The following is a 27,490-nucleotide window of genomic DNA, read 5'->3' as shown; positions in this document are numbered from 1 at the left end:
TACTGTATGACGTATGTATTTATTTTGACCGTAAAATATATCTCCTTCACGAGAAGGACAAGATAAATGACAGTCCGTAGTCCAGGAAGTTATCGTGACCGTAGTAGGTTGTATTACGCAGTTAAGCTCACCATTAATAAATTTTCCTGGATAGTCTAGCTGATACTCAGTCTAAAAAACGCCCAATATGTCCCTCATTGTTTCACACGCTCAACGTTGTACGGATAGAACCTCTCACACTCAAGAGTAGCGTAGGCAGAATTGAATACCCATGGCATTTCGTAGCCATTTTATATTTTTTGGAGTCAAACTCAGACGGTCTTTCCATGGGCGCTGCCATTCCTATTGAACGTATATGGTGTGTGCCCTTAAATTACTTGGGCTCAGGTGGTCAGTAGAAGTGGCAACACCCATAGGCCAATTTCGTTTCGACTCCTGAAATATAACATGGCTGTAAAAGGCCAGGGTAACAATATCTGCCAGTGCTACGTTTAAGTGTGAGACATTTTACTGTGTGATGTACTATTTGACTGCACGCGGTTGCTGCTGCTGTATACAAGAAATTAATAGCTCCAGAAATATGCGCAGAAATTGTGAAAGATGTGAAAAGTATCGTCGCTTGCTGAGGGAAGTGCTGCTTGTACATAAATTATAATACAGGGTGATTAAAAAAGAATACCACAACTTTAAAAATGTGTATTTAATGAAAGAAACATAATATAACCTTCTATTATACATCATTACAAAGAGTATTTAAAAAGGTTTTTTTTCACTCAAAAACAAGTTCAGAGATGTTCAATATGGCCCCCTCCAGACACTCGAGCAATATCGACCCGATACTCCAACTCGTTCCACACTCTCTGTAGCATATCAGGTGTAACAGTTTGGATAGCTGCTGTTATTTCTCGTTTCAAATCATCAATGGTGGCTGGGAGAGGTGGCTGAAACACCATATCCTTAACATACCCCCATAAGAAAAAATCGCAGGGGGTAAGATCAGGGCTTCTTGGAGGCCAGTGATGAAGTGCTCTGTCACGGGCTGCCTGGCGGCCGATCCATCGCCTCGGGTAGTTGACGTTCAGGTAGTTACAGGCAGATAAGTGCCAATGTGGTGGCGCTCCATCCTGCTGAAATATGAATTGTTGTGCTTCTTGTTCGAGCTGAGGGAACAGCCAATTCTCTAACGTCTCCAGATACCGTCCAGAACTTTTCCCTTTGCACAAACACCCATCCTCTGTAAACTGTTTATACCAACGTTTAATACACCACCTGTCAGGAGGTTTAACACCATACTTCGTTCGAAAGGCACGCTGAACAACTGTCGTCGATTCACTTCTGCCGTACTCAATAACACAAAAGGCTTTCTGTTGAGCGGTCGCCATCTTAGCATCAACTGACGCTGACGCCTAGTCAACAGCGCCTCAAGCGAACAAATGTACAACTAAATGAAACGTTATAGCTCCCTTAATTCGCCGACAGATAGTGCTTAGCTCTGCCTTTTGTCGTTGCAGAGTTTTAAATTCCTAAAGTTGTAGTATTCTTTTTGAATCACCCTGTATATAGCATGTAAATACTGAAAAGACCCATTTCTGTTTATTGCACTGTTGGCGATGAACCACTGGTAACGGTTACTACCGTAAAATGTCTAGGAGTGACTGTCGGGAGTGACCGAATGTGGAACGGCCACACAGGACCAGTTGTAGGAAAAGTAGGTACTAGACTGAGTCATCGGAAGGACCCTTGTTTGTTCCTGTGGTATTTAACCCACAGACTGATTCGAGTAGATCTTCACTCTAGTCTATCCTGTCCAAGCCTTTCCATCTCTGCATGACCACTGCGAGCTTCATACACTTCATCTTGCATACTATATTCATGTATATTCCGCCTTTGCAACTTGTACCCTCCACACTTCCCTCCATTACTAACGTGATGATTCCTTAGCGCCTCAGGACGTGTCGTATCAACCGATCCTTCTTTCAATCAAATTGTCCCATTACTTTTTTTCTCTCTCCAGTTGTGTTCAGTTCCGCCTCACTTGTTACTCGATCTACTTACGCATTCTTCTATAGCATCACACTTCAAAAATTTCTGGTCTCTTCTTGTCTAAACTGTTTACCGTCCACGTTTCACTTCCATACAAGGCTACACTCCAGTCAAATAACTTCAGGAAACAGTACCTAACAACCTAGCGTATGTTCGATGGTAACGAATCCCTCTTTTGTTACAAAAAAATCTTGCTGCTGCCAGCAATCATTTAAATCCTTCTTAATTAGGTTACAATCAGTTACTTTGCTGCTCAAATAACAAAATTCTTCTACTGTTAGTTTCCTATATACTAACTGCTTCAGAATTTCCTGACTTACACTACATTCCACTATCACTGTTTTACTTCCGTTGAGGCTGATCTTCTATTTAATGCCACCAATTTATCTGTTTAATTCAATTAGTCTTCAAAGTTCTTTGCCGTCTCTGAAAATCAGTGTCATGGACGAACCATAAAATAATTTTCTTCCCCATGAATTTTAATTCCCTGTCAAGACTTTAGCTTGTACAGTTTGAATAATATTGAGTATAAACTACAACCATGTCTCACTCCCTTCTCAACTACTGCTTTCTTTTCACGTCCTTCGACTTATGTAACTGCAGTCTGGTTTCTGTATAAGTTGTAAATAACTTCTTGTTCCCTGTATTTTACCAACGCTAATTTCAAAGTTTCAAAGTGTGTATTCGTGTCAACATTGCTAAAATCTTTCTCTGAATCCACAAATGCTGTTGATTAAGTTTCTTCAACCTATCTCCTAACAATAAGATAAGTAGGCCTCATTTTTGCCTCTTGTTTTCCTACCTTTCTCGTCCACAACTGGTGGTCTAGAGGAGCCGGCACGGTAGCTCAGCGTGTTCGGTCAGAGGGCTGCTCGCCCTCTGTAATAAAAAAAAACCGAGTAAAGGAATCAACGATCAGCTTGAACGGATGTCTTGTGACGTCTGCCCAGTCCTCCATATCAACACACATTTTAAACAGCAACACGCTGGCAATCTAATAGTGGCACAAAAGCGGTACACCTGCTCATTCGCATGTACTAAGGAAGAAAACAGTAACAATCGAGCAGATTTAAAGCGTGTTATTGGTTGGTCTCTTTTCTTAAGCAATAATTTTTTCCTCTCCTTCTTTCTGTTTTTTCTCTCCTTCTTTCTGTCTTTTCTCCCCCCCCCCCCCCGCTTTTTCTCTCTTTTCTCCCGCCCTGCTTCTTTCTCTCTTTTCTCCCGCCCTGCTGCTTTCTCTCTTTTCTCCCCCCCCCCACTTCTTTCTCTCTTTTCTCCCCCCCACTTCTTTCTCTCTTTTCTCCCCCCTGCCCTTCTTCTTTCTGTCTGTCCCCTTCTTTCTGTCTGTCCCCTTCTTCTTTCTGTCTGTCCCCTTCTTCTTTCTGTCTGTCCCCTTCTTCTTTCTGTCTGTCCCCTTCTTCTTTCTGTCTGTCCCCTTCTTCTTTCTGTCTGTCCCCTTCTTCTTTCTGTCTGTCCCCTTCTTCTTTCTGTCTGTCCCCTTCTTCTTTCTGTCTGTCCCCTTCTTCTTTCTGTCTGTCCCCTTCTTCTTTCTGTCTGTCCCCTTCTTCTTTCTGTCTGTCCCCTTCTTCTTTCTGTCTGTCCCCTTCTTCTTTCTGTCTGTCCCCTTCTTCTTTCTGTCTGTCCCCTTCTTCTTTCTGTCTGTCCCCTTCTTCTTTCTGTCTGTCCCCTTCTTCTTTCTGTCTGTCCCCTTCTTCTTTCTGTCTGTCCCCTTCTTCTTTCTGTCTGTCCCCTTCTTCTTTCTGTCTGTCCCCTTCTTCTTTCTGTCTGTCCCCTTCTTCTTTCTGTCTGTCCCCTTCTTCTTTCTGTCTGTCCCCTTCTTCTTTCTGTCTGTCCCCTTCTTCTTTCTGTCTGTCCCCTTCTTCTTTCTGTCTGTCCCCTTCTTCTTTCTGTCTGTCCCCTTCTTCTTTCTGTCTGTCCCCTTCTTCTTTCTGTCTGTCCCCTTCTTCTTTCTGTCTGTCCCCTTCTTCTTTCTGTCTGTCCCCTTCTTCTTTCTGTCTGTCCCCTTCTTCTTTCTGTCTGTCCCCTTCTTCTTTCTGTCTGTCCCCTTCTTCTTTCTGTCTGTCCCCTTCTTCTTTCTGTCTGTCCCCTTCTTCTTTCTGTCTGTCCCCTTCTTCTTTCTGTCTGTCCCCTTCTTCTTTCTGTCTGTCCCCTTCTTCTTTCTGTCTGTCCCCTTCTTCTTTCTGTCTGTCCCCTTCTTCTTTCTGTCTGTCCCCTTCTTCTTTCTGTCTGTCCCCTTCTTCTTTCTGTCTGTCCCCTTCTTCTTTCTGTCTGTCCCCTTCTTCTTTCTGTCTGTCCCCTTCTTCTTTCTGTCTGTCCCCTTCTTCTTTCTGTCTGTCCCCTTCTTCTTTCTGTCTGTCCCCTTCTTCTTTCTGTCTGTCCCCTTCTTCTTTCTGTCTGTCCCCTTCTTCTTTCTGTCTGTCCCCTTCTTCTTTCTGTCTGTCCCCTTCTTCTTTCTGTCTGTCCCCTTCTTCTTTCTGTCTGTCCCCTTCTTCTTTCTGTCTGTCCCCTTCTTCTTTCTGTCTGTCCCCTTCTTCTTTCTGTCTGTCCCCTTCTTCTTTCTGTCTGTCCCCTTCTTCTTTCTGTCTGTCCCCTTCTTCTTTCTGTCTGTCCCCTTCTTCTTTCTGTCTGTCCCCTTCTTCTTTCTGTCTGTCCCCTTCTTCTTTCTGTCTGTCCCCTTCTTCTTTCTGTCTGTCCCCTTCTTCTTTCTGTCTGTCCCCTTCTTCTTTCTGTCTGTCCCCTTCTTCTTTCTGTCTGTCCCCTTCTTCTTTCTGTCTGTCCCCTTCTTCTTTCTGTCTGTCCCCTTCTTCTTTCTGTCTGTCCCCTTCTTCTTTCTGTCTGTCCCCTTCTTCTTTCTGTCTGTCCCCTTCTTCTTTCTGTCTGTCCCCTTCTTCTTTCTGTCTGTCCCCTTATTCTTTCTGTCTGTCCCCTTATTCTTTCTTTCTTTCTTTCTTTCTTTCTTTCTTTCTTTCTTTCTTTCTGTCTGTCTGTCTGTCTGTCTGTCTGTCTGTCTGTCTGTCTGTCTGTCTGTCTGTCTGTCTGTCTGTCTGTCTGTCTGTCTGTCTGTCTGTCTGTCTGTCTGTCTGTCTGTCTGTCTGTCTGTCTGTCTGTCTGTCTGTCTGTCTGTCTGTCTGTCTGTCTGTCCTCTTCTTTCTTTCTTATATTCTAAGGAATTACACTGTCTGCAGAGACCTGTATTCAGAGAGAAAGGCCACGCCCTATTTCTGATATTCAGTTTCCGAGCAGTGTGGAGGCCGTTAGTCGATGCTACCCTCACTACCTAAGTGTCAACTGTCAATGTTCTTTTATGTTATATCAGCCACAATGGTCGCTCAGTCTTCTTCCTCTGGACCCTGAGCCATATGGGGATCCTCAGGAATAAGATAGTTGATCACTATCCAGAGAAGCGACCTTACGAATGTCTGTGGTAATGAGATACCGATCCCTTACCTAGGAAGACAACTGAGACAGGCGGTCTGTTGTGGACACAAGAGGGAATTGCAGACTACTGCTGCCTTTAACGAACTACACCTCACCGAGGAGACCACTGCTGTGTGGCCTTCCTCCCGTTCATTTCAGTGTATCCACGATTTTTTATGTCGGCTCCGTGTTATACACACATGAGTCATCCTCCCCATGTAGTTGTTGTGACATACTGATCGTGGCTCAAAATAAAGTGGAGTGCTCTCTTGTAACACTCTGGCGAATGAAGGGCGTTAGGGGTTTCTTAGTCGCGAGAGTGACTGAAGATGAGTCAGCAGGCTTCATGCTTTCTTGAAGAGTGTGTATTTTATTCCAGACTTAGATGTGTTGACCATACTGTACAGTGCGTGTGGGCTGCCTTTCACCGCTTTCTGAGTTCTATTGGACCCTGAGCTATGCCTTCCTGTCCACATTGTCAGTTTATTCTTTTATCTTGCTTCATCATCATCATCATCATCATCTGCGTCTGCCTTTAGTTCCTTCTCCTTTCACTCTATTCCTAATGGTTTACCCTCCACCAGTCTAGAGGAGTGTTCCTATATTATGTGTGTTTCATCCCTGCATGAGGTTTGGTGGGCGTTGAGCGAGGGGGAGGGGGGTGGTGAGTTGAGGGTGTTCAATCTCGACCGAGGTTCCCCCATATGCTTTCTGGCGTAAAAGGCGAACCGGCCCTAAATTCGACGAACTATCCTAACGCCGAGCATCGTTGTCACTCAGATACCTTGATTATACTGTTACAACACGCCACACCAGTAAAACCAGATCACCTTCACCAATGTCTGGCGACATATAGTGTTTGTTCTGAGCTAGGGGCTGATGACCTAGGTGTTCGGTGCCTTTGCCTCCGAAGACCAACGCGCTCTCTCTCTCTCTCTCTCTCTCTCTCTCTCTCTCTGCCACACCTGCTCCGGTGTGCGCGTGTCTGCTCTGTAGTCTGGAGGCCGCAGACCGCTCTTCTGGATCTGTGCCGAGGTCATCCTCGAGAGGCGGAACAATACCCAGTCCAGCCGCGCTGAAGGACAATCTCGCACAATGCGGGAAATGCAGTTCGTTTTCCAAGGTCGCAAGGCCGGCGCTCTGCTTGGCAGTTGCCTATTAGCGTGGCTCCAGGTTTCGGCATTAGCAGCCAGTGGAGTTATCAAACTTAAGCAGTAACTTCGCTCCTAGTGAGCAAGGTACGAATGAAGTGTTATTTTTAGTTCTGCGTAGTATAATGCTACAAGGACGTGCTGAAAAGTAATACCTCCGAACTTTTTGTATGTAAACTGTAGGACTTTTTAATAAAACAACCGTTATTGACATTCTACATCTGTTTTCATGCATACATATTTGTACTCCTCTGCAGTTAGAGAACCACACATTACCAGTGAAGGTATCAACAAATTGGTCTCTCTTCGGGAGAATGTGTTCGACGTAAGAGTGACTATGTTGAGAAATAAGTAAGTAGACATGGATAAAGATGAATAATGTTAACAAAGTTTGTTTTATTTTAAAAGCTTTAAGAGTTTTCATTTAAAAAATTCCGAGGCATTACTTTATAGTACGCCCTCGCAGACTACTAGCAGAAGCCACGAGCATAACCAGGATTCAAACCCAGGGTCCTTCTTTCACTGTCAACATCTTACGAATCACTCCACTACAGCACAGATCTAAGATAGTTTACATCTTAAACATGCCAGTGGCACTATCGTTAAAGTGTAGTCCAAAAAATGAATTTCGAAGTTTTGCGTACAAGAAACCCGTCCAAAAAGTTACTGTGAGAACAAAAACAGACGAATTGTAGTATCTACCAAAAATTATTATGACATTTATGGCTATTATTTTGAGGTTTCGATAATTTTGGTGTGAAACCAGAGCATTGCTGTAACTCCGATACTTCCACTTCGTAGACGATTGCTAGTCTCTCCTTGCTGTTTTTTCTTTATTTCTTTATTTGCAGATAAATTATCAGCGTCAAGAAAACTCAATTCTAAAACTAACTGGCCACACGTGTGCGGTTCGATGAAGGGCAAATAATTTAAGCCTTAAATCCAGTACCTCTATCGGAATTCCTGATAAAGCTAGGATATATGATCTGTCGTTATCTGTGAGATTAAATGTTGCAGCGGAAAAAAATCTGTGCGTAGCTGCTTTCAAGCACATTTAACGCCCCCTTTTCTGTCTTGTAACTTCAGTGCGTAGAGTTACTGAAGCTAGCCCAGTAGGATCTCAAGGAAACCATGGTATGTACATACATTCCCCCATTTTTCTTTTTTTATTCAGTGTGTTGCTTGTAAGCTTGGCCAGTGGTCATAATTAGCAAAGGGGAAAAGTTCGGAGAAATAGTGTCTACTGAATGACTTAATACCTACAGGACATGAACATAAAGATATTCACAAGAAGTGGAATCTCCCTTCTACTCATCAGTTACCGCCAATCGTATTCCGAACAAAAATACCGTTAATATTGAAGGGTAATCATTCCTGTTTTAGCCTCCCAACTGAGGCTAGTTGCATAGATTACTACAGTGATATAGCAAGGGAAGAGACTACCGCATTCTTCTGTAACGTAGATATCTATGCAGTGCAGGATGTCACTAACATGGCTGCGATGTAGGATGGGCGATTTGTTACCTATTAGATCGCACAAAAAGTATGTCATTCGATATAAATTTTGACTTACATACCCAGATATGTACTAATATAATTTATAAGAGCCATGGATGCCTTTTCTTTCCAGGATTTGTTAAATACTTCCAAAGCTAATGACGTTAGCATACCTTCCCGACTACCAAAGCACAAAAAAAATGGTTCAAATGGCTCTGAGCACTATGGGACTTAACTTCTGAGGTCATCAGCCCCTAGAAGTTAGAACTACTTAAACCTAACTAATTTAAGGACATCACACACATCCATGCCTGAGGCAGCATTCGAACCTGCGACTGTAGCGGTCGCGCGGTTCCACACTGTAGCGCCTAGAACAGCTCTGCTACCCCGACCGGCTACCAAGGCTCAGAATGAAGTACATTGTAGATGAGAAACATGAAATAAGTATTAATTGTTACTATGAACTATACATGCAGACTGAAGTGACGAATGAAAAATTGTACCACGGCCGGAATTAGAACCAAAGTCTCGTCCTCAGTAGGCAGATGCGCCAACAACTAACCACCATGGCACAGCAGCTTTGTTCGACTGCACGAACTACCCTAGGACACCTCCCTTTTCAATCCAAATTCTCATTCACCCCTCCGCCCACTCGGTATCCTCCTAAACTCGAACGGCGTAGGTGCTTTAATCAAATGAAACACATTGGTACAAATTTTCACTCGTCACTTCAGTCCGCGTATATGAGAGTACATCATATATGTTGAGACTCGAAAAGGTCTCTGGAACTATACACAGGGTTATTACAAATGATTGAAGCGATTTCACAGCTCTACAATAACTTTATTATTTGAGATATTTTCACAATGCTTTGCACACACATACAAAATCTCAGTTTTTTTAGGCATTCACAAATGTTCGATATGTGCCCCTTTAGTGATTCGGGAGACATCAAGCCGATAATCAAGTTCCTCCCACACTCGGCGCAGCATGTCCCCATCAATGAGTTCGAAAGCATCGTTGATGCGAGCTCGCAGTTCTGGCACGTTTCTTGGTAGAGGAGGTTTAAACACTGGATCTTTCACATAACCCCACAGAAAGAAATCGCATGGGGTTAAGTCGGGAGAGTGTGGAGGCCATGACATGAATTGCTGATTATGATCTCCACCACGACCGATCCATCGGTTTTCCAATCTCCTGTTTAAGAAATGCCGAACATCATGATGGAAGTGCGGTGGAGCACCATCCTGTTGAAAGATGAAGTCGGCGCTGTCGGTCTCCAGTTGTGGCATGAGCCAATTTTCCAGCATGTCCAGATACACGTGTCTTGCAATGTTTTTTTTTTTTCGCAGAAGAAAAAGGGGCTGTAAACTTTAAACCGTGAGGTTGCACAAAACACATTAACTTTTGGTGAATTGCGAATTTGCTGCACGAATGCGTGAGGATTCTCTACCGCCCAGATTCGCACATTGCCTGTTCACATCACCATTAAGAAAAATGTTGCTTCATCACTGAAAACAAGTTTCGCATTGAACGCATCCCCTTCCATGAGCTGTTGCAACCGCGCCGAAAATTCAAAGCGTTTGACTTTGTCATCGGGTGTCAGGGCTTGTAGCAATTGTAAACGGTAAGGCTTCTGCTTTAGCCTTTTCCGTAAGATTTTCCAAACCGTTGGCTGTGGTACGTTTAGCTCCCTGCTTCCTTTATTCGTCGACTTCCGCGGGCTATTCGTGAAACTTGCCCGCACGCGTTCAACCGTTTCTTCTCTCACTTCAGGCCGACCCGTTGATTTCGCCTTACAGAGGCATCCAGAAGCTTTAAACTGCGCATACCGTCGCCGAATGGAGTTAGCAGTTGGTGGATCTTTGTTGAACTTCGTCCTGAAGTGTCGTTGCACTGTTATGACTGACTGATGTGAGTGCATTTCAATCACGACATACGCTTTCTCGGCTCCTGTCGCCATTTTGTCTCACTGCGCTCTCGAGCGCTCTGTCGGCAGAAACCTGAAGTGCGGCTTCAGCCGAACAAAACTTTGAGTTTTTCTACGTATCTGTAGTGTGTCGTGACCATATATCAATGAATGGAGCTACAGTGAATTTATGAAATCGCTTCAATCATTTGTAATAGACCTGTAGTTCCATGTCAGAAAACTGTTCATTTAAAAAGTAATCAGCATAACTGTTAATACATTTATCCCGCTGAGACAACACTGATACTAAAATGTAGACTTTCACGGCCTGAAATAGCATGTCCATTATAATTATCCGGGCTGTTATGCTGTGGTCGGTTGATGAATTCTGCGTCGATTCCCAACGTTTCGTCTCCGACTGCGGGAGACATCTTCAAGGGAGTCCGTAGCTCGATGGAAGGTCACACACCCACTGGCTCGCTACTGAGCGAGCCAGTGGGTGTGTTGGACCTTCCATCGACCTACGGACTCCCTTGAAGATGTCTCCCGCAGTCGGAGACGAAACGTTGGGAATCGACGCAGAATTCATCAACCGACCACAGCATAACAGCCCGGATAATTATAATGGACATGAGGCAACACTGTCAATATCTTCATGGAAAAACGTTAGTGTTTGTGTACGGAACCATGGTTGTATCCAGGCGCGTACCGGATCTCTTTGTCCTAAACCGAAGGCAACGGATGCCTTCTTCAGGTCTAAAAAGATAGGAAGGCGTATGTGGAGGGGTCGGGATGATGCTTGAAGGTTTCCCAGCGAAACATCTGCAGCGTTATCGAAACAAGGGTGACAACGTGTTTGCCCGCCGGCGATGAATAATGTTAAGCTTGAAACGGCCCTTCAGCGCACTCGAGCCGCATTGTCTCGTTTACGTTTGGGAGCACACTGCGCTCTACTGAATTTCACCGAGAAAGCACGTTTTTTACCTCCATTGCACAGTGGGCTAAATGAAGCGAAGTCGAAAATATTAAGAACGAGGTTTTCGTAGGACTGTGCAAGTATCGAGGGTGGTGAACAACGTTATTGGCGCTGTGCATTACACACCGTAATATGGTTGTAGACTTAATTTTGTGCAGTATAAAAAGGAGCGACCCGCATTAGCATCGCGCGGGTTTCTACGACCGGACGACTTCTTTGTTATTAGTAGCAGCTTGAATAAACAAATATTCCTCGTGAATCAGTCAATTATTGAAAACCGTATCAAATTTCCGCCAATAAAATAAATACGGGTTTCGGAAACAAAGGTCTTGCGAAACTCAGCTCGCTCATTTCGTCCATGAGATACATAGCGCTCTAGGCAACGCCGCTCAGTTTGAGGCCGTGGTCCTCGACTTCAGGAAGGCATTTGACATCGTCCCACACTGTCTAAACATTCTGCGTGGTGTCTGTCTGTTCTATATCGTGTCTCCCTACCACTTTCGCGCAACGACGCTCTGAGCGTGTTTTTTAGGGAATTGACTAGTTTGAACCTGGGACCTGTTGCTGGTAAGGAGACGACAGACCACACATGACATGTAGAATTCAGAAGAGTTCAGTGAGACTAGCGATGATATAACCAAATATTTAATGATTTCAGCGTCAGCTCCACTGCACTCCCTGTAAAAGAACCTCAATACTAACTAAATTTGGTGGAAGGGGTTCAAGGCTTTCCTATTTTTAGTTAGCTGGTAAAATAACGTCGAAAAAGCAGTTAAGTTTACCATTGGAAATTTTATTCTACTCACAAAACATCGTTTATAAATTGCACTAATGATAAAAGGAAATGTTTTAATACAGGATGGTGAAAACCGACTGCGTTCAACAAAAAATGTGAACGAATATTCCCTAAATGGGTTTCAAAGTTCTACAATGGATCGAAGGATGACCTATCCCATATCACATCTATAATCTAGGTTTAAATTAAGTTTCACAAAAGAGAAAACTATCAAAATGGTCTACAGTGACCCTCAATTATCCTTAATTACTTATCTAACTTGTAAAGTACAGTGGCTGATGTGGCTTCTCAATAACTATATAACAGAAAAATCATCGCGTTTCAGATTTTTACTTCAAGTGGCAAATGTGAACACCATGAGCATTAATTGACGATCGACACTAGTATTACGCAAAAAGGGGATTTAACAGATGAGACTTCTGCAGTTCTGAGTGAAGCCTTATGCGCTCAAAAATGCGGCATCACGTGCGTTCATTACCTTGTCGGTGTTCGTCAGGGGGCGGCGGGCAGCACAGTTCCGCTCACCTCGTCGTCTCCGAAGCAACTCTCTCGTAACTTCTCCTTACTACAATTTACCGAAGTTGGTTAAAAAACAAAAAAAAAAAAAAAAAATCTGGCTGTGTTTTCATCTGACCAATCAGGGTCTCAATGTTAACCTTAAGCTCTGCCTACAAAAATTCTGTCTATACAATGAGAAACGTTATACTTTTCGTGGTGGGGCAATGTTTTTAAAGTTTGCAACGTAACAGAGACGCGAAAAAGTCTCACGCTAAAACTTGCGGGTGGTGTGGTCCTAGCGGTTAGCTGGCGACGTGGGTGTCCGTCCGCCCCTTATCGTAGGGCCTTCCAGCTTAACACGGTTCTGCTCTCGGCTTCTGTTCTGGTTTCTCCCCTCGGAACTGCGTCTGTCTCATGGTGGGAAGGTATGACATGCATTTAGGCATTATTGTGTTAGTCTGTGGTATTCCATTTGCTCACTCGTTACTCGTATTACTTTGGTTAATTTAATGTCACGATTTATTTGGAGCTATGTGACATACTACTGGATTTGTGTGTGGCAGTGTGTGTAGGAACAGGTTTGCGATTGGATTGAAGACTTTCTTGCAGAGAGAAGTCAACATGCCGCTCTTACTGGAACAAAATCGATAGATGTAATATCCGGAGTGCTGCAAGGAATGCGATAGGACTGTTATTAGAATGAGATTGTCACCCTGCAGCGGAGTGTGCGCTGATATGAAACTTCCTGGCAGATTAAAACCGTTCTAATCTGCCATGAAGTTTCATGTCAGCGCACACTCCGCTGCAGAGTGAAAATCTCATTCTGGGAACATCCCCCAGGCTGTGGCTAAGCCGTGTCTCTGCAATATTCTTTCTGTCAGGAGTGCTAGTTCTGCAAGGTTCGCAGGAAAGCTTCTGTAAAGTTTGGAAGGTAGGAGACAAGGTACTGGCAGAAGTAAGGCTATGAGGACGGGGCGTGAGTCGTGCTTGGATAGCTCAGATGGTACAGCACATGCCCGCGAAAGGCAAAGGTCCCGAGTTTGAGTCTCGGTCCGGCACACAGTTTTAATCAGCCAGGAAGTCTCAGGACTGTTACTGTTTAGCGTATATAAATGATCTAGTAGAAAGCGTCATAGCTCCTTAAGACTGTTCGCAGTTGATACGGTTGTCTGAGTGTAGCAATGCCAGAAGACAATATAGATTTGCTGAATCACCTGCAGAGGTTTGCTAAATGGTGCAGGTTCTGGCAGTTGAACCTAAACGTAAATAAATGTAACTTAGTGTGCATACATAAGAAAAGAAATCCACTACTGTACAACTACACTAGTGATGATAAATTGCGGGAAACAGTACCTACTGTAAAATTTCCAGGAGTAACTATCCTGATAGACCTAAAGTGGAATAATCACTTAAAACAAACAGTGGTAAAAACAGATGCATGAGATTCATAGGAAGAATATTAAGGAAATGTAACTCATCCACGAAGTAAGTGGCTTAAAAGACGCTTGTTTGACAGATTCTAGAGTATTTTTTATGTATCTGGGACGTTTACGAGGTAGTGCTGACGGAAGGTATAGATATCTAACGAAGAGCGGAATGTTTCGCCACGACGTCGTTTAGTCAGCGCTATAGCGTTACCAAGGTGATCAACGAATTCAAGTGACAGATGTTACAAGAGAATCATTGTGCATTGTGCATTGCGGAGAGGTTTACCACTGAAATTTCGAGAGCACTTTACGGAGTCATATTACGTACCACTTGCTCCCACATACTTCTCGTGAAATGACAAAAAACTGTGAGACTATCGTTCATGTGCAGAAAGAAAAATGCGGCGGGGAACTTCAATTTAGTAAAATCTATAAATATAGAAAGGTACATTAGTTCTGGTATGCTTTCCCAACATCATTATCTATGTGATCCATTTTAAGTTATTCGTAATTGTATTTAGCTGAATCGACAACCTTTACATTTGTGATTTACCGGATTCCTTTCAGTGCTCATTTGCATGACCTCACACTTTTCATTATTTAGAGCCAACTGACAAATGCCGCACCATGCAGACATCTTGCCTAAATCATTTTGCAATTGGTTTTGATTATTTGATGACATTAAAAGGCGGTAAATGACAGCATCGTTTAGAAACAATCCAAGAAGGCTGCTCAGATTGCCTCCTAAGTATTTTATGTAAGTCAGAAACAGCAGAAGGCTTACAACACTTTCTTGGAACACCAGATATGACTTCTTCTGTTTTACGCCTAGTCTTTCTGACAGTACTACGGACTGTGATCTTTGACAGGAAGTCACAGACCTAGTCGCACAACTGAGACGATACTTCATAGACACGTAATTGATTAGAAGTCGCTTCTGAGGAACGGTGTCAAAAGCCTTCTGGAAATCTGAAAGTATAGAATCAGTTTTACATTCCCTGCCGATAGCACTCATTGCTTCGTGAGAATAAACAGCTAGTTATGTTTCTCAAGAACGGTATTTTCTGAATCCGTGTTGGCTATTTGTCAATAAATCGTTTTCTTCGAGGTAATTCATGACGTTTGAACATACATCTTTCAAAATCCTATTACAAATCGACGACAGTCAAATGGGTCTACGATTCATCGGATTACTCCCACGTCTTTTCTTGAGTATTAGTGTGACCTGTGCAACTTTCCAATCTGTAGATACGGATCTTACGTCCAAAGAACGGTTGTATATAAGGGTTAATTACGGAGCTATTATACCAGCATACTCTCAAAGGCATTCAACTGGTACACAATCTGAACAGGACGGCTTGACTTCATTAAATGATTTAGGCTGGTTCACTACACTGAGGGTATCTACTCCTAAGTTACTCATTTTGACAGTTGCTCTAGATTCGAATTATGGAATACGTGCGTTGTCTGCTTTGGTGAAGATATTTAGGAGAACCACATTTAATAACTCGCTTTAGCCGCACTTCCACCAGTAACATCGCCATTGTTCTCGTGCGCAGTGAATGTAATGACTGCGTCTTGCCGATGGTGTAATATCCATACGACCAGAATCTCTTTGGGTTTTCTGCCAAGAGACTGAATTTTGTTGTGAAAACTATTAATAGCGTCTCGCATCGAATTTCGTGCTAGAGCTTCTGTAAGACTTCGCTAATATTGAGGGGTTTTTGCGTCCTTTTAAATTTGACATACTCTTGTAGTTGCTTCTGCAACATGTAGATTGTGATAATAGAGTATGTATGAAGGTAGGTAAGTTATTGTTATGGAACTCTGACAGTCATCGAGAAGAAAAGTTTGCGAACAACTCTACTGAAGTTTTGTAAAGTAATGACGTTACCAATTTACTACATGAGAAATGAGTTTCAAGGAAAAATTTGAAAAATAATGATAGCCAGTAAAACGATATTTTTGAGATTTAGCTACAAATTGTTTAAGATATTCTTACACAACCATCTTTCGGCTTATTACTCAACGAGAATATATTTGAAGGAATAAAAAAATTCACATGCGATGCAAAGGAGGTGTAGAATGGCACATTCGAGAAGTGAAATTTTTAAATCAGCATGTACTAAATGAAAAACGCGCTTTAGGGCAGCATAAAGAGAGATGACGAGATCAACTTCGAAGAGATGAAAAGCGTAAAACGGTTCAATCTGTGATGTTGGAAAATATAGGTGAACTGGTTCCCAACGTAACTATGTTGTTAAAGCCGAAATCACGATGGCTATATGTGATGCCTCTTGAATCTTATTCTTCTTCTGCAGGACAGCTCGCATGAATACTAGGTTTGTGGGTCCATTGTTATTCAACACACACACACACACACACACACACACACACACACACATATATATATATATATATATATATATATATATATATATATATATATATATATATATGCCCGAGGCAGGCTTCGAACCTGCGACCAAAGCAGCAGCAGCGCGTTTCCGGACTAAAGCGCCTAAAACCACTCGGCCACAGCGGCCGGCATTGGGATTAGTTATCAAAGCGAAAAGCAAATTACAAAAAGTGCTCTCAAAACTATACAATTCGTTACATCTATATAGAGATAACATACAAGGCATGTTGAGTAACTTGGATACCGACGTTTGTGAAACGATACTGCCATAGCTCACAGCATTTCTACCTACCTTGGCTCACAGCGTCTAAATCCGACCACGACATCTCTCATGACAGAACTGATAAGTGGAAAACGAAAACAAATACAAGGCGAGAAGGCGGGCTCAGAACTAGCCACTTGACGGATGGTCCTGTTAGCAGCGCGGGCTTTGATAGCTTGTGCACACACCACTTTTCGCATAACAGCTGCTAAACGTGGCGGGGCGTTGGTGACATAAGTTCTACGCAGAACGCACACCCACTGCAAATCGACGTTAACTGCTTTCATTGGACCTCTGCTAATGACGGATACATGCTGTGGTTTCTCCCCGTGCTGCCCATCAAAGCTAAGGTGCACACAATTAAAACAGTCGTCAACCCTATGGTTGCCCTGAATGCAACCGTATTTTACTGAGTACTGTCCACTCTTCATCACGTGGCCCTGTTGGACCTTCAGCTTGGTTACAGGATTTTCTCCCCTTGGGACTGGCTGTGTGTATTGTCGTCGTCAACAGCAACATCAAAATCGATCAAACTGCGATAAATAATAAGACTTGGACCAAGCGGTCGAATGCCCTGAAAGAGGTCTCTTGGCTAAGTATCACACCCACTCTTTTCGACAAAAACAACTTACACCTCCAATAAGTTAATCTCACAGCAACTGGTCAGTCAGCAGGTAGTGGGCCAGTGGCTAGCGTTGCTGTCTCTGGATCACGGGGTCCCAGGTTCGATTCCCGGCCAGGTCGGGTATTTTCTCCGACCGGGGACTGGGTGTTTGTGTTGTCCTCATCATCATTTTGGAAGTGGAGGGATTGGAAATGGAAAGATTTGGAACTTGTACGGGCGCTGACGACCACGATGTTCAGCGACACACCATCATCTTCAACTGATCGCACGTGGCAGACCCAGATTTAGTTGTGGAGGCTCCTAGGCACTCTAAATCATGGGGTCCCCATCCACAATTATCTCCTGGTAACTCTCTCAATTATCACAACAAATAATTTCAATAAACAGTCTCATGAAAACAGACACCTGAAATTAATAATTTCCTCACAAAAATAAATTAATAGCTCTCTTAAAATGTCGTGTGATATTATTAAATAAATGAATTTTTCTTAATGAAATACTGAAACTAAACATCTCCTTAACTTCTTTCCTCAAAAAAATATTCCAGCATAACTTGGAAGGCTCAGGCAATACACGGCCTTCAGTGAACTTAGTAATCGCTGAAGAGAGCTGACAAATATTTTAGAGGATTTAGCTTCGAAATAGCTTCGCTCGTCACTAGCTTTCGTGATCATCTAATATTTCTTAATACTGTTTATTCTATTATTTCAAAAGTGAGATAGTAAGATTACTAAACTGGACATTTTTTCGTGACCTTTAACATCCTTCTGCAAAGTGAACCATTTAGAACGAGCCATTTCACTCGAATGCACTCAGTATAATTTTATATGAAATATCGGGTGTTCCTTACACACACACACACACACACACACACACACACACACACACACACACATTTAGTCAAATACGGAGTTTTGATCGGTTAAGTTTCGATCTTGAACTACTATTTCCGACGGCTGCGTTACTGTCGTAGTAATCTTTCTGTTCTCATGCGCAAAAGCCTACCGAGCGAGGTGGCGCAGTGGTTAGCACACTGGACTCGCATTCGGGAGGACGACGGTTCAATCCCGCGTCCGGCCATCCTGATTTAGGTTTTCCGTGATTTCCCTTAATCGCTTCAGGCAAATGCCGGGATGGTTCCTTAGAAAGGGCACGGTCGATTTCCTTCTCCATCCTTCCCTAATACGAGCTTGTGCTCCGTCTCTAATGACCTCGTTGTCGACGAGACGTTAAACAGTAATCTCCACCTCCACCTCCACCTCCTCCTCCTCCTCCCCAAAAGCCTGATTTCATCGCTTTACTGTGACTCGATTTTTCATTTGCCGCCTTTCCATAAACATAAATCCTTCTCTTGCGAAGTCCATAAGTGATTTCAAAAGCTCCACGGCCCTATGAAATTATCCTGTTCCGTTACCTAAGGATTTGTTGATATAACTTGATGCGTAACTAAATAATTGTGTTGCTGAACAAGTGGGCGGGATGATGACCCGTTTACTTACTGTAGTATTACAGGGAGAAGGAAGATAAGCCTTAAATGTCCCGCAACGACAAGATAACCACAGGAACAGCACAAGTTCGAACAGAACAATTACAGGTATTCTTTTGAAAGAAACTATTCACTTTAAGCGACGAAGAGAAAACACTGAAAACGTACATAAGTTTGTCCGGAAGGTGATTTAAAGTTGCATCTCCTCGGATTACAATCCAGAAGCTTACCGTAAATGATTTTTACCCCAATGCAATTTTCTTCAACTCACATTCCTACCACCAATATACGAGGGTTGACTGAAAAGTAATGCCTCCACCATCGTAACTAAACAATTGGCAGCATTGGTATGCGGCAGGTACTGGCTTGTTCCGTAGCCTCTTCTCTACATCTCCACTCGGCATTAGCATTGAACGCATATGATGTTACAGTGTAAAGTATGGGACCCTACGCAGACGGTCGGTCAATGAGATTTAAGCAACGTGCAGTCATTGAATCCGTGACTGCAGAAGGTGCCACCCCAAACGAGATTAATCAGATATGAAAGCAGTTTATGGTGACTGTTAATGTGAGTACTGTGCGTCTTCATTCTCGTAACACGAGAGGAGTTCCTGACAAATTTCAAGTCTGCGCGCTTTCATTTCAGGAGTCAGCATCCGGGGAACCCATCGTGAACAGATCTTCCGATAGCCAAGCAAAGCAATAATGTGACCCACACGTTCTTGTGAATTTCTGAGTGATACGACGATCGTCCTGAATCAATCTCTCAACATTTTGCTTGTGAAACTCGGTGGTTGCTGTCACAGGACGTCCAACTGTTTGTCACGCAGGTCACACGTTCCCGCCTCAACATCTTTAAACGTACTCGCCCAACGACGCACAGTACCCACATAAACACAATCACCATAAAGTGCTTTCATTCTCTGATGAACCTCCTTTGGGGTACATCTTCCGCAGTCAAGCATTCAATGACTGCACGTTGCTTAAATCGCATTTACCGACCGTCTGCGCAGGGTTCCATGCTTTACCCTGTAACAACACAACCTCTCAATGCCAAGGCTTCTCGCCAACTGGAGCTGTAGAGAAGACGCTACGGAACAAGCCAGTACCTGCCGCATACCAATGCTGCCAACTGTTGAAGAGTTACGAAGGTGGAGTCATTACTGGGTACAGTATGTCAAACTTGCTTAAGTTGGTCTAAAAGTTCTTCTACAGTTACTAGTTGGTAGCACGAATGCGAGTAGTGGTATTCACCATCTGACATTCCAAAATATTTAATGAATAAATTCACTAGGCCAGTTCAACATACATGTGGTATATGTCAACGAACAGACGAAATTACTGAACTTCCCGTATTCCTTTGACAGTTATTTGTAGAGCTGTATCCAATTTTTTTTATCACTTACTCGCAAATTTTGTAATACATCGGACATTGAAAAACTAGAAATTAATTATATGAACATTTCCCAGTATATTTCCCCATATATGCATGACAGCGAATTTTTCGTATCTCAGCAGCAGATCACACTCATAAAGTGTCACATTACAGTGTACATAATGCAGCAACAAAAAACACTCGAATATTGAAATGAACTCGCAAACGCACTGTGAAACAAACAAAAATAGTGGCTGGCAGAATTGTGTGTTTGGCTGTTAAAAAATAAGAAAATAAAGTGTGAAAGGGTGCTGTTGATATTTCGTACAACAGCGACAAAACTTAGGTAAAGAAATATCAGCAACACAAATCATTTTTTCTACAAACTTGCAAATGGATGCAAGTTAACTCTTTGTAATTACGAAGTCACCGCGCAGGTGTTTGTGTACCTGACGAGCTAGTGTTAATGTGTGTAAATCGAAAGTGAAGGTCTGCCTTAGCTCGTACATCGAAGTAACCCTGGTTAAATGACAGCTGTTTTTCTTACCAATGTTTTGGGGCGCTTACGCGGGTAAAAAATCGCTCGCAATTTACCGATATTCATACTACGTGTTAGATGTCATTGTTAGTTACGAGAAAAAACTGTGAACGCTGTCGATCTGACAACATCACCTGTTTTTTTCTTTTTTTTTCTTTTGGGCTGTTGCTGTTATAACCTCTTTCAGGAGATGGACTAGAGAGTAATAGTTAAAATTTTGATTAACGTCTTTACTGCCTGGAAGCCGTCTTAAACCACAGAGAGATTTCTTTGTGTCGTAATAGTGATCGTTTGCTACAATGGTGGTTATAATCGGGTATGGGTCATCAGTCAAAAGGCTCGTAAAAAAGCTACCATTATTGTGATACAAGAAGCCAGAGTTGCCACTAAAATGTATGTTATGTGACTGTTTTCGGGCTACGCCCATTCTCAAACCAGCCAATGTTTGCGAAGTAAAGCGTCCGTCCATATTAGCAGGAAATAACCAACATAGTTGGGACTATACACACATGTACCCATTTTATTTACTGCAATTTTGGACAGACATTTTACTTAGTAACCATTGGTTGGTTTGAGAATACCCGAAACCAGTCACAAACTAAATAAACATACATTTTAGTTGAAATTCAAGCTCTCTCTCTCTCTGTCTCTCTCTCTCTCTGTCTCTCTCTCTCTCTGTCTCTCTCTCTCTCTGTCTCTCTCTCTCTCTCTTTTCGCATCACAATTTAAAACGAGTTACCCCACTGTACCCAGAGCGCTGAAGTTGCACAAAAATCATTATTACTCAATGACGATCAGATCATAAGCAAGGAACTTACAATGCGTAAAGTTGCTAATACTTAAGAATTAGAAACTGTGCGTGATGTGCCTTGAGAACAGAAATGACTGTTTATGTAAACAAGTCATTAGCGGAATATAGATAACAGTAATGAAGTAACTTGATATGCTCCCATCTGAACTGAACAGTGACTGAACAGTAGTTACTTCAAAGTAATATTTCCACATTAGACATAAGAAGTGAACTCAAAACAATTGAGATTGTTCCTTTGATCCCAACAGCTATGGGAATATAGAAAGTTTCTTACCAGCAGATGGATCTTCTCATTTGAGCGTACAAATGCACATGAACGTCTTATTTTTCACATTCACTTCAGCCTAATCTAAAAGGTTCGCTTTCGTTGTTATTCAGCTGTATGTAAATATCTGGTTCGGTTTTGTGGCGCACCTTTATCATATTTACCTGTAATGTAAAGCAAAATAACCCTGAAAAATAAAAGTAATAATAATAATGCATTAGGTACAAATTCTACAGCTGGCCCACCTCGCCTTGCACATTCAATTAAAACTGCTGTACATAACAGTACATGTTTTAAGCTAAGTACTGTTTTTAATGAAAGTCGACCTCTATTTAGTTCCCCATTATGTCGTTGGCTTGATTTAACAAATCGTGCATTGTACAGAGCCGCCAAAACCTGAAGCAGTAATCAGGTGAAATGTAGACATCATCTTGAAATTTTTATTGTGCATTTGAATGAAATCAATCGGCGGACAGGAACGTGCCAAGCTATCAGACCATATCTCCATTAGGACGTGGAAAGTCACATGAAAATTGTCCTAACCCAGGATTTTCCTGCCATTTACGTAAGTTTTTAATTTTTAAAAAAACATTGGTAGTTGATGAATTAGTTACGCTGAGCAGATAATTCCAATTCTTTACCTGCATCACAAAAATCTCTCAAAGCGAAACAAGAGATCATATTGACAGTTTATAACATATAGCCGAGGACGAGATTACTAGAAATACAAAAGTATAGTGCTGTTGGCGGGAAGAATTCGACCTTGGCTTTGATGAACGAACCATCGATGTATATCAGAAACTTCCTGGCAGATTAAAACTGTGTGCCCGACCGAGACTCGAGACCCGAGTTAGTCTCGGTCGGGCACACAGTTTTAATCTGCCAGGAAGTTTCATATCAGCGCACACTCCGCTGCAGGGTGAAAATCTCATTCCGGATGTATATCAGCTTGACCAGACGTTCATTTGAGGTAGAGTGAGGCGCATGAATCATTTTGTCAGCATGCTTGTAACGCACGGACTTAGTTCAAAATACATTTAAACGGAGCTATGAGCCCTTGATTGCAAATGTTGTCATTACGTTTCTGTAGCGTAAAGATAATTGTTATACACTAAAGAGCCAAAGAAACTGGTACGCCTACTTGATATCGTATAGGGGCCCCTGCCAGTACGCAGACGTGCCGCAACATGTGGCATGGACTCGACTAATATCTGAAGTGGTGCTGGAGGCAATTGGCACGATGAATTCTGCAGGGCTGTCCATAAATCCGTAAGAGTACGCGGGGGTGGAGATCTCTTCTGAACAGCAAGTTGCAAGGCATTCCAGATATGCTGAATAATTTTCGGGGAGTTTGGTGGCCAGCGGAAGTGTTTAAACTCAGAAGTGTGTTCCTGGAGTCACTCTGTAGCAATTCTGAATATGTGGGGTGGCGCACTGTCCTGATGGAATTGCCCACGTCCGTCGGAACGCACAATGGACATGAAGGGATGCAGATGATCAGACACGATGCTTACGTACGTGTCACTTGTCAGAGTCGTATCTAGACGTATCAGGGTTCGGGTCCCATATCACTCTAACTGCACACACCCCACACAATTACAATAGACTCCACCAGCTTGAACAGTCCCCTGCTGAGACACAGGATCCATGGATTCATGAGGTTGTTCCCTCCATATCCGTACACGTCCATCTTCTCAACAGAATTTGAAATGAGACTCGTCCGAACAGCCAACATGTTTCTAGTCATCGATAGTCCAGTGTCGGTGTTGACGGGTCCAGGCGAGGCGTAACGCTCGGTGTTGTGCAGTCATCAAGCGTACACGAATAGGCTTTCGGCTCCGAAAGCCCATATCGATGTTTCGTCGAATGGTTCGCGCACTGACACTCGATGACCCAGCCCTGACGTCTGCAACAATTTTCGGAAGGGTTGCACTTCAATCACATTGAACGATTCTCTGCAATCATCAATGGTCCCCTTTTTGTTCATTCTCCGGCCGCAGCGATGTCGGAGATTTTGTGTTTTACCGGACTCTTGTATTCACGGTACACTCGTGAAATGGTCGTACGGGAAATTCCCCACTTCATCGCTACCTCGGAGGTGCTGTGTCCGATCGCTCGTGCGCCGACTATAACACCGCGTTCAAACTTACTTCAATCTTGATAACCTGCCATTGTAGCAGCAGTAACCGATCTGACAACTGTGCCAGTCACTTGTTGTCTTGAATAGGCGTTGCCGACCGCAGTGCCGTATTCTGCCTGTTTAAATCTCTCTGTATTTGAATACGCATGCTTATACCAGTTTCTTTGGTGCCTCCGTGTATGTGTGTATGTGTAAATGTTAACGCTGTACAGGTGTAGTGTCTATCTCTCTTAGAAACTTCGAGTGGGCATTCAACCTTAAGTTCACATCTACAGATTATCAGTCAGTACTGTTTGCCAATCATAAAATTCGAACCAGGAACTTTGCGTTCCGCAGACGAAGTTTTTACGTACTGAGCTATCCAGGCAGGAGTCACCCGTCGCCCTCACAGCTTCTGTTATGCTAGTAAGCATCTCAAGTTTCCGGCCATCACATAAACTTCGCTGCGTGCTCTTTGGAAGTAGCACTACCGGAAAAAAACGACAAAATGAATTTCTCCTGGTTCAAATGGCTCTGAGCACTATGGGACTTAACATCTGTGGTCATCAGTCCCCTAGAACTTAGAACTACTTAAACCTAACCAACCTAAGGACATCACACACATCCATGCCCAAGGCAGGATTCGAACCTGCGACCGTAGCAGTCGTGCGGTTCCGGATTGAGCACCTAGAACCGCTAGACCACCGCGGCCGGCGAATTTCTCCTGCCCCATTTCAGAGTCTGGAAGTTACTTCTACAGTGGAACCTCGTCTATCAAGCCCTCATTAATAAGAATCCTGGTCGCTTTTTTTCTGAGATTCTGTACCTTAATCGGTAAAAACTGAACTCTTATACGACTAGTTTGTCCCTCGGTCCGTCTGTGAAAACCCCTTTTCTCACGAACGGCTAGAGGCAACAGGATCCTGGAACAGTACAGCTATCAAGTTAATATTTAATTTTACAATACTGTTTTACCGCCGTTGGTTGCCAGTGTAAAGTGGCAAAAGAGAGAGAGAAAGTGGTAGTGTCCCTGGACAAAAGTTAGATGCACTGCATAGGAGAGATAAAAAATAATCCCTGAAAAGCTGTTTGGCTGAAGCATTTGTAAAACATTCTAAAATGATCAGACAGTGATGTTACAGACGTAATTAACTGAATGTGAAACTACAGACGTTATGATTTCTGGTGGGAAATTACCGCCATTTATTAGTCTGCGTTCAATCAAGATAGTGACGATCGATTAGCTGACGAATATTGACGCATACAAAGGCAAAAACGCAGCTGGACAAAATAATGATGCCAGGAACAAAAAAAAAAAATTGGCCGAACTAATGCCGATGAAATGGATGCGTGATCTTGTTACACGTAACACATACGAAGTTACAGATTATTTCACTGTATAAAACACATCCATTTTTCAATGTTTTCTCATAATTTATGTTAAAATAATGTAGAATTTGTATCTTTACAGGAAAATTATAATATGAAGTGTGGTTTCTATGGCATTTAACCCATGTAATTTCACTTTTTTCTCAATTTTGGGAATATTCAGATTTCTGATAATATTTGGAATCTATCGTTTCATCTAGTCAAGATAAGAGGTTCTCAATTGTTACATATTAGTGAAACAAAGAGATGATTTTGTAAGCCTATTTGCCTTTTGTTTAAATTTCAGTTATTGTAAAATCTTGTCAGTTGCGCAACGTAGATCTGAAAATTGTCATAGCTCACAGCCACTAGATAAGTCCACAACGCATGACAAGTACATGACACGCGAACTGAAATCTGGAAATCCAAAATGGAGTGAAGAAACAATGAGCAGTGAGTGACACACTGCATAAGATTTGCTGTTGCCAGGACTGTTGTCTGTAATATGGCAATCAGGAACTTAATGTCACTAATTTTGACTCTTGCCCGACAAATATTCGTGATGAGTCTTTCATCGCCAGCTTAGGTTACCTCTGCGTCGATCGTCACCTACGAGGTTGCGTTAACTTTTTGTTCTAGCACCCAAGTTTCCAGACTGAATATATCTACGCATTTGCTACAATGAACACATTGTAATTGTTTGTCTTGGCGGTGATTATAGGCTTTCTCACTTCATTCGAAGTTGGTCGGGTGTAACACTACTCTTTACGAGAATAACGTGAAATAGAAACGATCAACCAGCTTTTTTTATACGTAATAGACTATAGCTACCTAAAGCAGAAGTTTTGTTGCTGTTGCTTACGTTATTATAACTTAAGTCTTGAGAAAATGGTCCTTCAGGAGCGTTGAAGTCTTACTTAAAAACTCACAGCTGTCACTACCATTTGTCAAAATACCTGGAAGAGACTTGCGTAATAAAGGGTGAGCGATTGTAACTATAGAAATCTTTTAAGTTCCTGGAAGTGTGTGTGTGTGTGTGTGTGTGTGTGTGTGTGTGTGTGTGTGTGTGTGTGTGTGCACAAATTAGTGCCTCTTATATCGCATCACAGACTACGCGCAAACTCGAATATTCACCTCAGTAGATTTAGGAAAGCAATAGAAAGCTCAAATCGTCATGTATTCTGGAGTACAGCGGTTAGAATATCAATGCGTAAGAATCTGCTGCATTGACCACGGTATTGTAAGTAGTGTTGTTAGTAGTACTTAGATACACCAATGTATGTTGCAAATAATGCGTTTTTGATTTTGTAGTTTTTAGCTCTTGCAAAACGACACTGCCGTTAAATAGCAATCCCTCGAAATGCTGTCAGAAAGCCACGTAATCGAAGGTTAGCCTCCGTCGTTGGAATTCAGAGGCGAAGTAAGTCCGTCGGAACTCAGGAATTTCTGATACCTGTCAATTACGACTGTATCGCAGTGCACCGTTGAGCTCAGTAGTTAGATGGGGCGATAAGGTAGATCAGTACAATCTGACCGTTGGTGGGGGGGTTGAATGCAGTGACGAGCCGTGACGCGGTGGGCGTGGCGGGGGCGCGCCAGCCTGTTAAGTAGTGAAGAGAGGGGGTAGGGTGGGGTGGGGGAGGGGTAATAGATGTGGCGCTAGGCAGGTGTCCAGCGAGTCAGTCTGCAGCACAGCCTCAGGCGAAGCAAGGCGAACACTTTCTCTCGCGTCGTCAACATGCGCCCCAAAGCCTCCGTCCTCAGCCGGCTGTGCCCCTGCTACGCCGACGAGGCCGCCGAACACGTCGAAGCCATCACCGTCGTAGACGGCAACAGCGAGAAGGTTAGTCGTCTTACCAGCTGGCTCGCAGACGACGCCCATTTAGATAAGTGTTATGGGATTCGTGTAGCGCGACGTTACCAGTTAACATTAATCGCAGTGATACAGTCTAATTATATATTGCGGACTCCCTTGCAGCTGTTAACATGATGGGTTTTAGTCGCATCTACTTACAAGGGGAGGCCACGACGTTTGGAACGCGGATTTACTGCAAACTTCGTACAATCGTAGTACTCCATGACGTCAGAGCGTTAGCTACCCTTTATAATAAAAAAACTGAGCGAACGGATCATCGACAAACTGGATGGGTGTAATTGGACGTCCGCCCTGAACAAATTCAACGAACAATATAGAACAAAATGGTTTTTTTTAAAGTGTTTGGCGTTCAAGCCGCTGGATCGCTGGATCTAATTGCGTTAGTCAGTTTTTTATTTATTTTCAGCACAATCATTTTCTTGATTATTTATATTACAACTGATATAATGAGGAAAGTACGTGTAATCTGATAAAATTTTATTAAATCTACAATGTTATTTGGCAGTCTACTAATTTTTATTATCATAAATAATGTAATATTCATAACCATCGACTAGTAAACGACCCAATGCATAAAGTCATACTGAAAATGTATGTTTGTCCGTGATTTG

The 27,490-nt window shown here is 42.8% G+C and overlaps 1 protein-coding gene across 1 annotated transcript in view; it reads right to left on the bottom strand.

The window, feature by feature from the left end:
- The window catches only part of LOC124796112 (uncharacterized protein DDB_G0290685-like), a 198,590-nt gene that overhangs the window by 86,794 nt on the left and 84,306 nt on the right, over nucleotides 1-27,490 (bottom strand). Inside the window, exon 3 of the mRNA XM_047260201.1 lies at nucleotides 3,329-4,962. Coding sequence (XP_047116157.1) covers nucleotides 3,329-4,962 — 1,634 coding nt within the window. The remainder of the gene's footprint in view (nucleotides 1-3,328; nucleotides 4,963-27,490) is intronic.

Source organism: Schistocerca piceifrons, chromosome 4, assembly GCF_021461385.2.
Source record: "Schistocerca piceifrons isolate TAMUIC-IGC-003096 chromosome 4, iqSchPice1.1, whole genome shotgun sequence".
NCBI lineage: Eukaryota > Metazoa > Arthropoda > Insecta > Orthoptera > Acrididae > Schistocerca > Schistocerca piceifrons.
Note: the sequence above shows the minus strand (reverse complement) of the source record. Positions and strands in the feature narration are given on the sequence as shown.